Here is a 16082-nt window from a genome sequence, read left to right on the forward strand (position 1 = left end):
GTAACAAAGCCCGACTGGAGTCAGCAGAGCCCGTCTGCTCTTAAAGTATCCCCACGAGCGGCTTCGGTCGGCAACCGAGCGCACCATGACTGACTGCATCACAAGCGTCGGCGTCTCCTCTTGGCGTGTCTGGCCATAATTCGGGCGCTTCTGCAAACAGATATGCGGCGCTTTATAGGGGAGGAACCGGTGCTCCCGTGCCAAAATGGGATGCGCCTAGAAGCTTACCTTTGTTCAGCGCGTCTCATATATTCAGATATCGAATGACATATACAAAAGGCATATCCGCCCGGAGCTGTGGTATTCAAAGAAGCGTATTTAAGCCCGCTCAATGCTGACCGTGCCGAAGACGATAAAAACATGCATGTCCATCTTTGCGGCACCACAAACTTTGCATAGCGCGGTCCGCCGTGGGCGGCGCGGCTCGGCGGGTCGCCTGCACCGCACGCGTCGCCCGTCCCGTGCCACGCGCCCATTCAATAAGCACTGGGACAGTCATTCATATGGAGATAGCCACTAATCCCTGGGGGTGGCGCGCGCCGGCGGCCGGGCCCGACCCACGCTGGTGACCGGGCCGGATCCACGCCGGCGGACGGGCCCGACCCACGCTGCCGGGCCCGACCCACGCTGACGGCCCGGTCCGACCCACGCTGGCGGATGGGCCTGACCCACGCTGGCGGATGGGCCCGACCCACGCTGGCGGATGGGCCTGACCCACGCTGGCGGACGGGCCTGACCCACGCTGGTGACCGGGCTCGACCCACGCTGCCGGGCCCGACCCACGCTGGCGGCGTCCCGCCCTCTGACAGTGCCAGTGTTGACAGTCAGCCGCCGCGGCCGGCCGCTGCTTCCCCTGGACCTCCTACCGCGCGCCCACCGCCGCGTCTCCCTCGTCTCGGCACGGGCGTCATCCTGCCGCGGTTATCACCGCGACTCCGGGGGAAGGCGGACACCGAAGATTGCAGTTTTAATCGTGCCCTAGACGGGCAGGTGGACGCAATTAGCCCGCCCGGCCTTAAGACAAGTGACGGTTCACCAAGTGTCACCTGGTCTACACACTGCTGTTGTCAAATCACGGGCAGACACGGGTGTGCGCGGCAAGCTCTGTTTATTGATAACGTCTACGTCAAATGCAGGTTGACTTAAGCGCAGCCAAATAAACAAGACATGGCTGAAACAAACATCCGCAGCAAACAACTAGGACTTTTTTGTGCAACAATTCCAGCGAGAACCAATACCAAAAGTGAATGCCCACAGGGGCAACATACGATACTGGCGTAGGAAGCACAACAGACAAGCCATGATATTTCTCCGTGCCCGTCCGGCGGCGACAATGGCCGCGATACTGTGACTGAGTGACTGGCGAGGCGCCTGAGGAGAGAGATGGCGGAGGCCCGGAGCGTGACCCACCTCGGCGCCAGGGTGACGAATGCCGTGCGATCGCCGAGTCCAACGACGGCCTTGTACCCCAATGTGACGCACGCCGGGCGCCGAGCTTCACCCTGCCCGGTCGGGCATGCCGCGGCCGCCTACCACACCCAGGACGGGAGACACACGGCGCCGCCACGCACGCCACCCACGACATCCAACTACGCCACGAGACTAGCGCGGACACCGACGGACTGGCGCGCACAAACGCGCCCACGAGGCGGGCAGCGGCTGCCAGGCGTCTGCAAAACCCGCCGCGCCGAAAAGACGGCCCTGCACGACACCAGCGTCCCGATGGGCGGCAATTTTGATACGCTCGATCACAGAGAGTCTAATGGAAGTATTTCATACAAGGCACCGGCGGCGGCCAGGCTTCGGCGGCTCGACCCGAGCTCGGGGGAGGAGGGACGCCGTCAGCTCGTGCCACGCGTCGCAGAAGCGGGTGTGACGCGCGAACGTCGACCCGAGATTGTCGACAGCAAGGCGATGCCGCACACGGACAGCGGGCCACGCGCGGCACAAACACGGCCGGGGCTGCCGGACCCACGCCTAAACCGCTCCACTGGCATGATAAAAAGCTCGGTCAGAAAAGCCCAGCGAGGCCAAGCGCGGAGGACGGCCAAACAGCGAAGAGCGACGCGAGCGCGGCAGCGAGCGGAGAGAAATACGGGAAAGGTACGGTGAGACGACACAGCAAACGCGTGTAGCCCGGGGCTCAGACGCAACCGGTGACTGTCGCAGGTCCGCTACACGGCTTAACTGTATAGCAACTGTACTGGTCGCTTCGCATGACCAAGAAGACCACAGGAATACAGCTATCCGAGGAGACCCGAGCGCTGCCCACAACACACTGCACTACGTACGTCCAAAAACAGCTGATGACAGCTAACACACGACACCGATACAAAAGCCCGATCGTGCGGGGCGACTGGCACAACGCGCCACTGATACTGGATGGCTCCGGGACGCTGACGGCTCAAACAGGCCTGGCAGGATGTCTTGTGAACACAGAGCCGCATCACCACGGGGCAGAGCCGGCCGCCGGCGCCGCCTGGATGGCCGTCGGCGAAGGCCCAGCTGGCGTGGTAGCTACAGAAGCTGACGCACTGCCCGCGAGGCCGAGCTGAGTCGGCCACACGGGGAGCAGTGCCATCTGTCGTCGGCGGCCGGAGACTACGCACGAGCACGGCATCCGCGCAGGGGGAACCGGGTCAACTGGTACACACTTGTGAACATGCGCATCGGCAGTGTGCGGCCGCCACATCGTACCATTGCCGACCGCAGGAAAACCGGGGGCCAGCAGCAACGCACGGCTTGGGAAACGGCCAGAACCGCGGTATTTCCAGCATCGGACAGACCCAGCGGTGATCGTCAAAGACTCCTTTCTAAAACCGGACTCTGTCAGGACGCCTCCACTGGCTTTACTCTGCTCCCGCTGCAAACACGCGCTGTCTACCTCACAGATTGTCTGATTACATTTTCCATACTGGTCACGGGTTGCGTTCTGCTACGTTCGACGTAAGTGCCACGTCTTCTCCCTGGGGTATCTGGTGGCTACCGCTCAGGCTCACGAGTGTTTGTTGCTGTTTATACAGCACGTTCGCATAACCTGACAGTGCGTACAGTGGACAGTGGACAGTGCGTCAACTACCTAAACGAAAGAAATGTTCAATCGCTTCCCCGTCCCTACCCGAGGTGGTTTCTCTGATACGCAAGTGATTTGTACGCGCTGTTGCAATATGACTGGAACAATAATTTACAACCACTAGGAAAGCAAACCAAGTAGTACAATTGTCTGCTTTCATCGAGACTAGATGTATGACGCTAAGACATAAACCAGACGCGCTAGCCAGTCACCAAGACCCCAGCCATAGCCCGCCTGGCCCACCTCCTGACGGCAGCAGACCCCACCCCTGACCGGCACGTCTTCTCCGCCCATCCGTCCGTTCATCGGGGACACCTGGCTCTCCTCCTCTCTGCCGGCTGCGTCGGCACCACACCCTCGGCGCGACGCCGTCCGCCCCGGCCACCGGCCTGCCGAGGCCCGCCCGCTACAGGCTGGTCACCAGCGCCTGCCGCACCGCCTGCACGTACTGTTTGATGGTCTTGCAGGCCGGGCCGCGGCGCAGTGTCGGGTCAGAGCCTGCGGGCGCGGCAGGGGTCACGTCACCATGGATGGGGTCACGTCAAGGTGGGGTCACGTCAAGGTGGGGTCACGTCACGGTGGGGTCACGTCACGGTGGGGTCGCGTCACCACAGCTGGGGCCGCGTCACCATGAATTGGGTCATGTCATCATGAATGGGATCACGTGACCATGATGGGGCCACGTCACCGTGGATGGGGTCGCGTCACCATGGATGGGGTCACGTCATCATGGATGGGGTCGCGTCACCATGGATGGGGTCACGTCACCATGGATGGGGTCACGTCACCATGATGGGATCACGTCACCATGTTGGAGTCACGCAGGCATGGGCCACGTCACTGCAGACCGGGTGCCAGGTTCTGGTGTGGCTCAGACCGGAGCTGGACGTCGACGACGGCACTCGCCTTTGAGGCGCGCCCAGAGGACCACACCGTGGCCAGCTTCAGCGGTCCCGAAGAAGGAGGTGCGGTAAAGTAATATAATACAATGTATAATTGAAAGATGGCAGGAAAACCACGCTTCATTCCCCCCCCCCCCCCCCCCCTCCTCCCTCCCCCGACCCCTCCCCCGTACTGCAAGGCCCCAGTTTGCTATCCCGGGGCCGCGCCTCCACAAGAGCACACCGCCGGTCTGGCAAGAGCGCCGGCCGCGGAGGCACGCCGCCTGCAACGGCGACGCCGAGCGCGGCCGGGCGCCGCCGACCTGCCCCGCCCGGTCCGCCGCCCGTCACCGCAGCCGGCCGGGCCGGACACACCTCGGGCCAGGCAGGGCCGCACGGCCGGGCGCAGCTGGCGGTCCGGGCCGCGGCGCAGCTCCGGGTCCGGTCCGTTCCAGGCGATGTAGTCAGACCTGCGGCGGCGGGCCGGGTCACGCACCCAGAAGCGGCGAACAACGCGCGGCCCGTCCTCCAAACACCAGCCAGCGAGCGAACATCGATGACAGGTGACGCATCGGCGACAGGTGACACATAGGTGACAGGTGACACATAGGTGACAGGTGACACACAGGTGACAGGTGGCACATAGGTGACAGGTGACACATCGGTGACAGGTGACACATCGGTGACAGGTGACGTGGGGTCGGGGATAGAGCATTATTATTTATGTCCCCAACCCACCGCAACAGCGACCTTTAAAGACAAGGAACATCTTTCTTCGTAAGCAGTCAACAGGGAACACAAGTGAACGAGCACTAAAAACTACCGAACGGGTCGGTTAAATTTGACTCAACCACATGCACCTAAGCGCACACCAATACGCAGATGTCACAGAGCTATATGGGGGTGACATCTAGTGACAGAACAATGTACAGTCGGGCATTGCAGCGCAGCGTGCGCCGGCACGCAACGCCAGGCCTGCGGCGGCGCTCACAGCAGGTTGGACGCCTGCGGGCCGCGCGCGTGGCGCGGGTCGGGCCCCTTGGCGACGGTGTGATGCTGCGAGCGGCCCCCCGTGGCCGCGTCTCGGCCCGCGGACGAGCTGCGGCACAAGACGACGTCAGGCATCGCAGAGACATCTAGCGGCGATGTCCGACACCAGGCGCATGCTACGCTGCACGCGGCCACACTCGTTCACACTCGGTTCACACCCGGCCGGTAGCTATCCTAACATGATGACTGCCGCATGACGGTTATATCTGTCATGCAGCCCAGAGAGCACGACACACATTGAAATAAATGAGAGAAGATAGGCAAAGAGAGCAGCCTGGTAATGTGAAACTCACAGAACGTGGTCTCAAAAAGGCCGCCGCGGCCAGTCCACCGCGCGCATCTCACCACCGAACAGTTCGCTCGCCACCCAGCCGTACCAGCAGACCGCACGAAAGCCCGTCCGGCCCGGCCTGCTCTGCTCGTCGTGCCCGGCGTGCCTCGGCCTGCTCTGACCTGGCGGAGGCGGCGCCCTGGCGCGCCTTCTTGCTGGGGCTGGCCAGCGGGCTGGTGGACGTGGCCTCGCCCTGGACGCGCGTCACGCGCCGCGGCGAGCGCGGAGACGTGTGCTTCGGCGACGGGACAGGCACCGTGTCCGTGCCGCCGCCGCTGCCGGACAGTGGATGGCGCTGGTGACGAGGGTGGCGGGCGGCGGGCGGCGGGCTGGCGGCGCACCCGGGCACACACGGCCCGGGCGACGGCTGCGCTGCGCCGACCGTCCGGATGGAGGGGACGGGGACGCACCGCTGGAGCTTACAGACCCGGGGCGATAAACAGACGGTACAGACGAGCTGCCAGTGCACAATGTGCACAATGTGCACACCTGTCATGCCAGTGCACAATGGGCTTTCTCTTTCGCTGGCGTCTCAAAGGTAACGCGGTTCATACTTAGTTTCCTTCATGCTCCATAATCACGTTCTGATATAGCCATATTCACACGCTTGTACCCAAATTAATGGCAATGGCTCCGGGAGTTCCCCCAGCAACAAACTCTGCTGGGTGGACTCCTTGGAGGTCCAGCCCACAACCCAACACGAAAGTGACTAGGTGCCCCTCCGACTTGTAAGTTTGTAGAACCCTTACTAACACTGTGAATAACTGGCAATAGCTTATTGGGTGGTTCTAGCGAGCTGTCATTATTTGACTTTTGCTATGACCACTGGAAGCCTTCTCTTGTACGATTTGTCCTTGCCTATTGCATAACACGATTTCTGTCGGGTCTGTTCCACCTCTTCGCTTACTCTTTTTTTGTTTCCTCTTACTAGCTGGGAGTGTCGCGACTTGATTCTGTTTTCTGGTGATAACGTACGGTTTATTGCGTCGCTGGGATAGAGGGAGAGGCACCCCTTGTTACCTGTCCTTGGGTAACAGTATAGGAAAAAGCAAGTACCATGTCAACAGGGTTGGAGCTTACTGGATTGGCTAAATCACAAGCTCACATTAATGTTTAACTAGCTCCTTGTTGATTCGCCTGCAGGGAGGCATGAGTGGTCGACAACAACTCCGTAACATGGACGTCTCCCGTACGTCCGAATCTGCATTCCCCGCGAGCCGGGCTGACAGCACTTTCCGTTCGCCCGTGGTTGACAGCCCCGCGCGTCTCCGAAGGAAGAGCGCCTGGCGGCCCGGGCGGGGGTCGGACCGTCGCCGCCCCGTGACCGGGCGGCGCCGCTCGGCTGCGGCCGCTCTCCGCCTCGGCGGGCTGGGGCCGGTTATCGGCAGCACCGGGCCGAGCTGGGCTGCCACCCGCCGCTCCGGTGCACGCCTGGGTGGTTGCCTCGACACGACACGGAGCTCCGCCGGCGGGCCTCCGCGGCAGTGGTCGGCGCAATGGACGGGTTCAGGGGCGCTGAGCAGACGCCAACTGAACGGGAGCAAACTATCCGCATGATTGATTCTTACCGGTGTGTGCGCACACGAGCAGCCAGCTGATTGGTCCTACACGGCGTGTGCACACGCGAGCAGCCGGTTGATTGGTCCTACCCGGCGTGTGCGAACACGAACAGCCGGTTGCCGTGCAGGCCTAGCCCCGCCGCCGCCCGGTGACACGGCGAACACGTGACCGGAGCACGGCCCAGCGCCTAGCGCAATGACAGGCCACCCGTGCTCCTCCCCGTCTGTGACCGACTGCTACCCGACCGACTGCAAGGCCTCGTATGTGTGCGAATGTGGGATGTGTGTGGCCACGAGAGGTACCACCGTGCCTCGTGGTCTCTCAAGCACGCTGTGCGTAAAAAGACCGGTTGATGTCATGTCACAATGAGCACTGCGTTGCCTCTCCTGTGTCAACGCGAAATCAACACCCAGGTAAGCTCTGAATGGTAATGCAATTATCGCATGCAACCACGACGGTACGTTTCAAAAACCCAAACCTACTTACTGTCACTTAATTTGCTTATTTTCGAAGTTAACTGCTGATCATTGTTTCTTTTTCCGAAATAAGAGAAGGTAGTAATACATCTACGACTCTGAAGCCGTTCGCACCGGCCCTTTTTCCGGACAGTATGGTAAGCGGATCTGAACGGGGGGACGAAGTCGGGGAGTCAAACGGACCCACGCACCACGAAACGCCGCAGGTCACCAACCGCCGACGGCCTCCACACAAGGGTCTAACTGTGAGCCTACCCACCGTCAGAGACCGAGGGACGGTCATCAACAGACCAAATAAAGGCTCGACCCGACTTCACTAGCCGCCCACACAAGGACCGCATGACGCCAGGACCGACCAACGTTCTCCGTGACAGAGGCCACCCAATCCACCTAGTCCAGCTCTACTGATCAGGTCACCCGTGTCACCACGCTGCTCCTCTGTCCCACAACTAAGCTGAGCTTCCCAGAACAGCCCCCCCCCCCCCCCCTCCTCCTGACCCTGACTGACCACGTTCCCCGCCCTGGCCAGACTCCTGGGCCGGCACCCCGGCTGACCTGGGCTCGGCGGCGGCGGCGGCGGCAGGTCGCGCGTCGGTGACGCTGGCGCCCTCCTCCCGATCCGTCATCGTCTCCAGCACACTGCGCGTCCGCTCCACGTCGTAGCCGCCCGACTCCAGCGCCAGCTTCATCACCGTCTCCGACACGGTCGGGAACTCGGCGGCCAGGGTGGCGCGCACTGGCGGCGCAGCGACCGCGTCAGTCGCGCCCCGGGACGGGACGGGATGGGACGAGACGGGACGGGACGGGGGCGCTGATCAGGACTCGTGCGCGGCTCTAGAAGCTCAGACCGCACATCAAATGTTAAAAGAGTGACATGGAATACGTTGGGTAGGTAGGAAATTACGCACTTCCAAAGCAGGCTGAATTTACAACATGCAGATGAGCAAAAGGCCCGCGTGAAAGGATAATGAATGGGCATGGGCGACAAACCGACATCAACAACTTGTATCAAAGTATAGCGCGCGTCCACTTCCGATAATTCGAGGCGCATCACGTGACAAATGCGTCAGGAGCGCGCTCACACCCTCCCTCCGTCGCAAGACTGAAGAGGAGTGATTCTCCACCAGCAATCACATTATCTGCTAAATCTCCAGCGCCGCCTGCATCCCTCCTACCACGCGCGCAGCCAGCCGCGCCGCCGCCCGGCGCCGCACGCTGCTCGGGCACGAACCCTGCTGACGGTCAGCCTCGCAGAGTATGCGCGCCCTCGGGGAGGGCTGCGGACTCTCGGAGCGTCGGATGCTGACCACGTCCCGCTGGTGGCGCAGGTCGAACCGCGCCGGCACCACCGGCGTCATGCTCTTGTCGTAGCCCATGCCTGCGGGAGGGTGAGCTCAGCACTGCTTCACTGACTGCTGGTCATGAGCGCGCGGCATCGCGACGGTCCATCGCACGGGTTGCCGGCTGATGGGCTCATAGCACAAAGCGCTCAACACTTTTCCAACGTATTTTTCGAGAGGCAGGGTTGTCTGACGTCGATCACCGCCGTCACCTTACATCGATCATTTTCTGGACTGTCCCGTTGGCCGCCAACGAAGATTTCCCTCATCCGCTACAATCATACGACCAGGCTGGCGGTCCAGTTCCAAAATGGCTCGGCCGGCGCCGCCGCCACCACCCGGCAGTTAGCGGCCGCGTCTCCAGGTGGCAGCAGCGGCGCACCTTTGAGCCGCTCTCCGGCCTTCTGCACGCTGTTGTCGCAGTTGGTCAGCACGTCCAGCAGCAGCGCCTCGTCCGCCTTGGGGAACACCGACTTGAGGTACCTGTGGCGGCCGGCCCCGTCAGCGGGCCGTAGGCGACGCCCAGAGCCGCAGTCCGCTGCGCGCCCGGCGGCGCTCTAATGTCATACGTTTACAGGACGGGCTGATGCCACGAGTTGCTAGTTACTGCCGGGCACGCTTCTGCCCGAAGCTGGCTTTAATATTCGCTCTATGATATCGATTTTAATGCACTGCGCAGGGCACCAGTCATGCAAGTCACACGGGAGGTCAGGTGAGCACGACACCGGATAAAAGGGTGACTTATGCGGCACATATCACACAGGTCGGGTGTGCACGACACCGGATAAAAGGGTAACTTATTCGGCACATATCACACGGGAGGTCGGGTGTGCACGACACCGGATAAAAGGGTGACTTATTCGGCACATATCACACAGGTCGGGTGTGCACGACACCGGATAAAATGGTGACTTATTCGGCACATATCACATAGGTCGGGTGTGCACGACACCGGATAAAAGGGTGATTTATTCGGCACATATCACATAGGTCGGGTGTGCACGACACCGGATAAAAGGGTGACTTATTCGGCACATATCACACGGGAGGTCGGGTGTGCACGACGCCAGATAAAAGGGTGACTTATTCGGCACATATCACACGGGAGGTCGGGTGTGCACGACACCGGATAAAAGGGTGACTTATTCGGCACATATCACACGGGAGGTCGGGTGTGCACGACGCCGGATAGGGCGACTTATTCGGCACATATCACACGGGAGGTCGGGTGTGCACGACCCCAGATAAAAGGGTGACTTATTCGGCACATATCACACGGGACGTCAGGTGTGCACGACACCGGATAAAACGGTGACTTATTCGGCACATATCACACGGGAGGTCGGGTGTGCACGACGCCAGATAAAAGGGTGACTTATTCGACACATATCACACGGGAGGTCGGGTGTGCACGACGCCAGATAAAAGGGTGACTTATTCGGCACATACCACACGGGAGGTCGGGTGTGCACGACACCGGATAAAACGGTGACTTATTCGGCACATATCACACAGGAGGTCGGGTGTGCACGACACCCGACAAAAGGGTGCCTTATTCGGTACATATCTGGAGCACGGAACATTTGCTGTAAGCTTGTCCGAGTGCATGATGTGGCGCCTCTTCAGGTCACACAAGCGTTTTAAGTCACAATACTACGGCGCGCGGCCGCGGCATGTCGACCTCAAGAGGCGCACGCGGCCGCCGATATTTACCGGAGAGGGCGGGGTCTGGCAAGGGTCACGCGCCCGCTGCGCCGCACCACCTGTAAGACAGCGTGCCACTCAGAGACGTGCCGTCCAGTCGGCCGGGCATGCCACCTGGCCGGAGCGGCCGCACACGCGCATGCGCACAGAGGCGTGCAGGGTGGGGTCACAAGCGAAGCCGCAGGCGCTACACACGAGCCGGCCGTGGCCGCCGTGGGGCCGCGGCCTACGCGCCGGACACGCTGGGGGCTAGAGGGTGTTGGGACGACGCAGCCGCTGCCAGGCCCTCCCGCGAGGGCCCCAGCTGCGCCAGGGCCGGCACTACCTACGCACGACCACCAACTGAAAGCCAGACAAACTGTCGACAACGAAAAAACTGAGCCGGCACACCGCAGCCATCGGCACCAAACAGGGCCGCTGCAGTCGAGGAGCGCCAGCAAGTTCGGCGACAAACTTGACCAGAACCGATCAGAACTGAATAGAACCGATCAGAACTGACCAGAACCGATTAGAACTGACCAGAACCGATCAGAACTGAACAGAACCGACCAGAACCTAAGAGAACCGAACAAAACCGAAGAGAGCTGAACATAACCGAGCAGAACCGAACAGAGATGATCTTTAGCGACCGAGTCGCCTCGCGCCGCGCTAGACACCGATTAGCGAGCAAGGCCGACGTTGCGCGGCGCGCGGCCGCGGCCCTTGACCTGAGCTTCATTTTGGGCGACGAATGCGGCCGCGGCCGCGGGTCGGGCCTCGGCGAGGCGTAGCCGAGCACCGGTGATGGCCAGCAGGGCGAGCCGGGCCGCGGCGAGCCATGCCCGGCCGGCGGCGACATGCCGTAGGAGGGAGGCGACGGCGGCGGCCGGGGGGCGGCGCCGCGCGCGGCCACCGCCGCCAGCGCCGCCGCGCGAAAGGCCGGCGGCGTGCCGAGAGGGCCCGGCGTCACCAGCGGGTGCCGCTGCACCTGCAGCGCCGAGATCACCACCGCCTCGCGCTGGTGGTACCTGCGGCCCAGCCGGGCACGGCGTCAGTGGTGGCGCGCCGGCGGCGGGCGCCGTCTCTGCCGCCGCCGGCTGCACAGGCAGCCGGTTCGCCACGCTGTTAGCCAAGCCGCCAGCGGCACACGTGAGCCAGACGCTGGTCAGCAGCCCGAGAGCCCCACCGGTGAGCGGACCCGAGAGCCGTGCGGGTGCGGGCGGTGGGGTGCCAGCGGCCATGCGCGCGGAGTCGCCGCCTGCTACCTCTTGAGCAGCTCGCGGATGCGCTCCTCGGAGACGGTCGGGAACATGGCGTTGATCTTGGTGGCCGAGTCGTCCGAGTCGGTCGACTGGTTCGGGTCCGGGTCGGCCTCGGTGGCCGGCGGCGAGACGCTCAGCGCCGCGATCACCACCTCCTCGCGGCTGCTGTACCTGGCGAGCAGAGGCCGTCGGCCGGTCACAGCCGCCTCCAAGCCGCTTGTCCTGGTGACGAGGGAGCTGAATCAGGCGGTCACCATCGGCTGCGCCTGCAGAGGAGCGAACGGCCGCGTCAGATGCACGGGGCTGGGACGCCCTACGGACCAGGCGGGGGCCCAGTCAGGTCCGTGCTGCGCGACAGAGGAACGAGCATTCTGGTACGGACCGCGGCACGACGGTGCGATTGGTAGCTGGACAACAAGGCAGTTGCGTCAACCATTAGTTCCCACATCCACAAGCGGCTAGTGACAACTTAGAATCAAATCACAGCAAAAAGGCAGGTGGCATCGTGAAAGGGGAGTCCGTGCTAAATACCGGTTATGGCCATACCCAAAAGACCCGCAGTGACCACCCCACAACAAGGAGATACACTGCGGACAACGATGAAGCCCCCGTGAGCAAGCTTGAATTCGTAAGGAAAGCATGGCCATCGACGCTTCCAAAACCCTATCACTCGATGTCAGGGTGGTGCCTGGAAAACGGATCAGGTTCTAGCCTAATTAAGCAGTCTGCGGCATGACACGGTCTTGTCCACCCTGTCCACAAACCACTCGAGCCTCGTCCAGCCTCCTGCCCACGCACCACTGCGGCCTCGTCCACCTCTTGTCCACAAAGCACTACAACCTCGCCCAACCTCCTGCCCACCAACCACTTCAGCCTCATCCAATTTCCTGTCCACCCACCACTATAGCCTCGTCCGCCTCCTGTCAACAGAGCACTACAGCCTCGTCCAACCTCCTGCCCACCCACCACCACAGATTCGTCCACCTCCTGCCCACCCACACTTCAGCCTCGTCCAATCTCCTGTCCACCCACCACTACAGCCTCGTCCACCTCCTGTCCACCCACCACTACAGCTTCGTCCACCTCCTGCCCACCCGCACTTCAGCCTCGTCCAATCTCCTATCCACCCATCACTACAGCCTCGTCCACCTCTTGTCCCCCCCCCCCCCCTCCCCCCACTATAGCCTCGTCCACATCCTGTCCACCCACCGCTACAGCCTCGTCTACCTCCTGCCCATCCATAACTATAGCCCCGTCCAACCGACCACAGCGTCCAGCTTACTGTGTGAACAGATCGCGGGCCCTCCACACAGCTGCCTCGTCCATGCATGGTCAGCTTGCTAAGTGGGTAGCTTGGCCTATTTGGTGAGCAGGTTCCCTCGCTTACTTGGAATGCAGGTTCCCAGACCAACTTAGTGGGCAGGTTCCCCAGCTGATTTGAGGCCAATTTGGTGGGCAGGTTTCCCCAGCTTGCTTGGTGAGCAGCCCCCCCTTTCCAGCATGCTTTCTGAGCAGGCTATCTCAGCTTGCTTGGTGAGTGTCCCCTCTCCATCCAACATGAGCTTACTTGATGACCAGGTCCTCCACACTAGCTTACTTGGTGAGCAGGTCTCCCACATTAGCTTACTTGGTGAGCAGGCTCCTCATGTTAGCTTACTTGGTGAGTAGGTCTTCCACACCAATTAACTGGACCAGGTCCTCCACACCAGCTTACTTGATGACCAGGTCCTCCACACTAGCTTACTTGATGAGCAGGTCCTCCACACTAGCCTACTTGATGAGCAGGTCCTCCACACTAGCCTACTTGGTGAGCAGGTCCTCCACACTAGCTTACTTGGTGAGCAGGTCGCCGATGACATGCGGCTCGATGTGCGGGAACAGGGTGCAGATGCGCAGCGCTGCCTCGCCGCCGTCTGCGCTCCGCTCCGGCCACGGGTCGTCCCAAACGTGTGACGTCACCGAGCTGCTGCCCGTGCTGACCGGCTGTCGGCGGGCCGGGTCAGCCACTCAGACGGACGCCAGCCTGGTGACCGGCTCGCCAGCCACAGACGCAGCAGCCAGCGGACAGCGGTGGTTTGACCACAGACATGACGGGAAAGTGTTGGAAAATGGAGTCCAGCCAGATTTTCATTGTTTAGAAAAATGCCTTCCCGTCATCTGCTCTAAGACGTCATGCTAACATTCACACACCCTATTGAATTGTACGGGATACGAACGCGCTTTGCGATTTCTGGTGGCAGGCTTTCATGCCCCAAACCCACGCATGACCATATCTTTAATCTAAACCAGATCCAAGCACAAAATTACAAGGTTGCGACAGGCTTGGGGCAGCAGGCGATGAGCGTCTTTGCATTGCTGCTGCCCAGTTGTTTCACAAAGTGTCGAATCCCGGTGTGCGGATATACAAATGATCTTTGCTTTTCTTACCCAGTTGAAAAATAAGGAGAAGCATTCAAAGCAAGGAACTCCACTTCCAACACACCCCCTCTCTCTCGGCGCCTCTGTCGCTTGCCTGGCTAAATGAGTTTTTTATCAGCGAGCGTCCTACTTGTCCTCAGGTTCACCGTTCCAAACAGCCAGCGCCCGTACGCCCGTCCCTCCCGTCCTACATCCCACACCGCCCTCACACGCGCATGCCCACGTCTCTGCCCCACCTGTGCATGGCCGGAGCGGGCGGCCAGCGGGCTGGCGCGGTGCGCGGTGCCCTGCAGCAGTTCGTCGCGCGCCTGCGCGCCGACCCGAACCGAGCTCAGTGGTGATGCATGCGCCGGCGCCGCGTGTGGCTGGTACCGCGTCCCCGGAGAGGCCGACGACCGCGGCGGCGTCAACGACCGCGGCTGCGGCTGCTGCACCTGGGATGCTGGGTGTGGGTGTGGGTACTGTGTCTGGGCTGTTTGTTGAGTGTGTGGGTGTTGTGTCTGGGCTGTTGGTTGAGGATGCTGGTACTGTGTCTGGGCTGTTGGTTGAGGATGCTGGTATTGAGCCTGGGCTGTTGGCTGAGGGTGCTGGTACTGTGTCTGGGGTGCTTGCTGTGCATGGAACTGAGGATGCACTGGATATGGCTGCTGCTGTGCTGTCTGAGTCATTGGTTGCTGCTGGTACTGGTGCTGGGCATTCTGGGAAGATGGCTGCTGCTGGTGTGATTGTTGGTAATATGACTGGTGACTATACTGCTGGTGGCCAGCTGACTGCTGCAGCTGGTGAGTGCCATCCTGCTGTGGCTGATGATGCTGTTGCTGCTCCCACTGGCTGGTCTGCTGACGTGGGTCAACCCAGCTTGTGCTCTGTGTGTTGTGGTCGATAAAATACCTGGGGAAATTCCAAGAATGATAAGTTCATAATTATTACCTGGTTTGAGAATGATTTATTTTCATTCTTTCAAACATTATTTGCTGTGCCCATTTTTGGGTACAAGTCAAAACATAACTACATAGCAGTATGGTCAGTGAAAAAGTTGCTACTTGCTTCACATGTATACATAATGGCCATTACAGAAAGTAATGGAATTCAGAATGGAATTGGGGCAAGATGTCCATACAAGCATTTTCAATGAACAAATTTATAATAAAGCTTAACATATACAGGCATAAATGCAATGTTAACATGACCACAATATGTGGGATTAGTAAGCCTACCTACAAAAGAGGTTAATAAATACTCACGCCTTTCCTCGCCTTGAGTCCCACTTCATCTCCCAGCCTGGAGGAAGGGGACCTCTGTCCACAACCATGTTGATCCTCGACTAGTCAGACCTAAAAATGCCAAAACAAAATTACAAACAACTGGAAATGTTCCCACTTGTCAACGAGGATCAAGCATGCATCATGGCATCAACCTTAAAAATCACTCAGGTTTTATATGCATCCTGGCTGAAGATGGAAGACACTGAGCAGTTTGTGCCAGAGGCTTGTTGCAGGAATCAGCATCTTTTAAGAAAGACTTCTTAAAAGACTGTCTCGATCAATATTGTGCTTAAGCCACTGAACCAAAAAAGCCGCCATCCCATTCAAACCGCTACCCTCCATAATACAATGCCAGACTTACTTTGCCCCTCCCCTGCAGCCTGTCAGTCGCTCACCTTTGTCCTCACTCGAAACTGGCCAGCACTCTAAAAACTCGCAGCAACCGGGGTAGAGACAGGTGGCGTTGCCCGGCTAAAATCCGTGTCGTAATGGCAAATGGATGGAATCGATCATCCGAAGCGGATCAACGACATGAAGCCATCAGACACCTTGGAAGCCCTTCGCGCACAAGATGGTGGCACGCCCCCTCCCCCAGACCGCTGCCGGGAGTCAGGCGCTCCCAAGGCTAATAGCGACCGGCGGAACACGATTCGCGAATTTCTCAATTCCGTTCTCAAGCGAAAACAGCGTTAAGAGATCCTGAGGATCAATCATGTCAACAATTTGTTACACCAATGCCTACG

At 60.3% G+C, this 16082-nt stretch overlaps 1 protein-coding gene across 1 annotated transcript; it reads right to left on the reverse strand.

Moving 5' to 3' along the window:
• Positions 1 to 1091: 1091 nt before the first annotated feature.
• Positions 1092 to 16072, reverse strand: LOC119102456 (uncharacterized). The gene is made up of 12 exons (XM_037225826.1): positions 15735 to 16072; positions 15319 to 15408; positions 14311 to 14965; positions 13491 to 13639; positions 11660 to 11827; positions 9094 to 9194; positions 8603 to 8749; positions 7927 to 8107; positions 5458 to 5610; positions 4946 to 5053; positions 4330 to 4424; positions 1092 to 3571 (listed from the first exon to the last, which is right to left on the reverse strand). Exons 2-12 carry the CDS (start codon positions 15384 to 15386, stop codon positions 3480 to 3482), a joined length of 1917 nt encoding a protein of 638 aa, XP_037081721.1. The 5' UTR covers positions 15387 to 15408; positions 15735 to 16072; the 3' UTR covers positions 1092 to 3479.
• Positions 16073 to 16082: the final 10 nt, after the last annotated feature.

The sequence above is a fragment of the Pollicipes pollicipes genome, unplaced genomic scaffold, assembly GCF_011947565.3.
Source record: "Pollicipes pollicipes isolate AB1234 unplaced genomic scaffold, Ppol_2.1 Scaffold_5724;HRSCAF=6776_pilon_pilon_pilon, whole genome shotgun sequence".
NCBI lineage: Eukaryota > Metazoa > Arthropoda > Thecostraca > Pollicipedomorpha > Pollicipedidae > Pollicipes > Pollicipes pollicipes.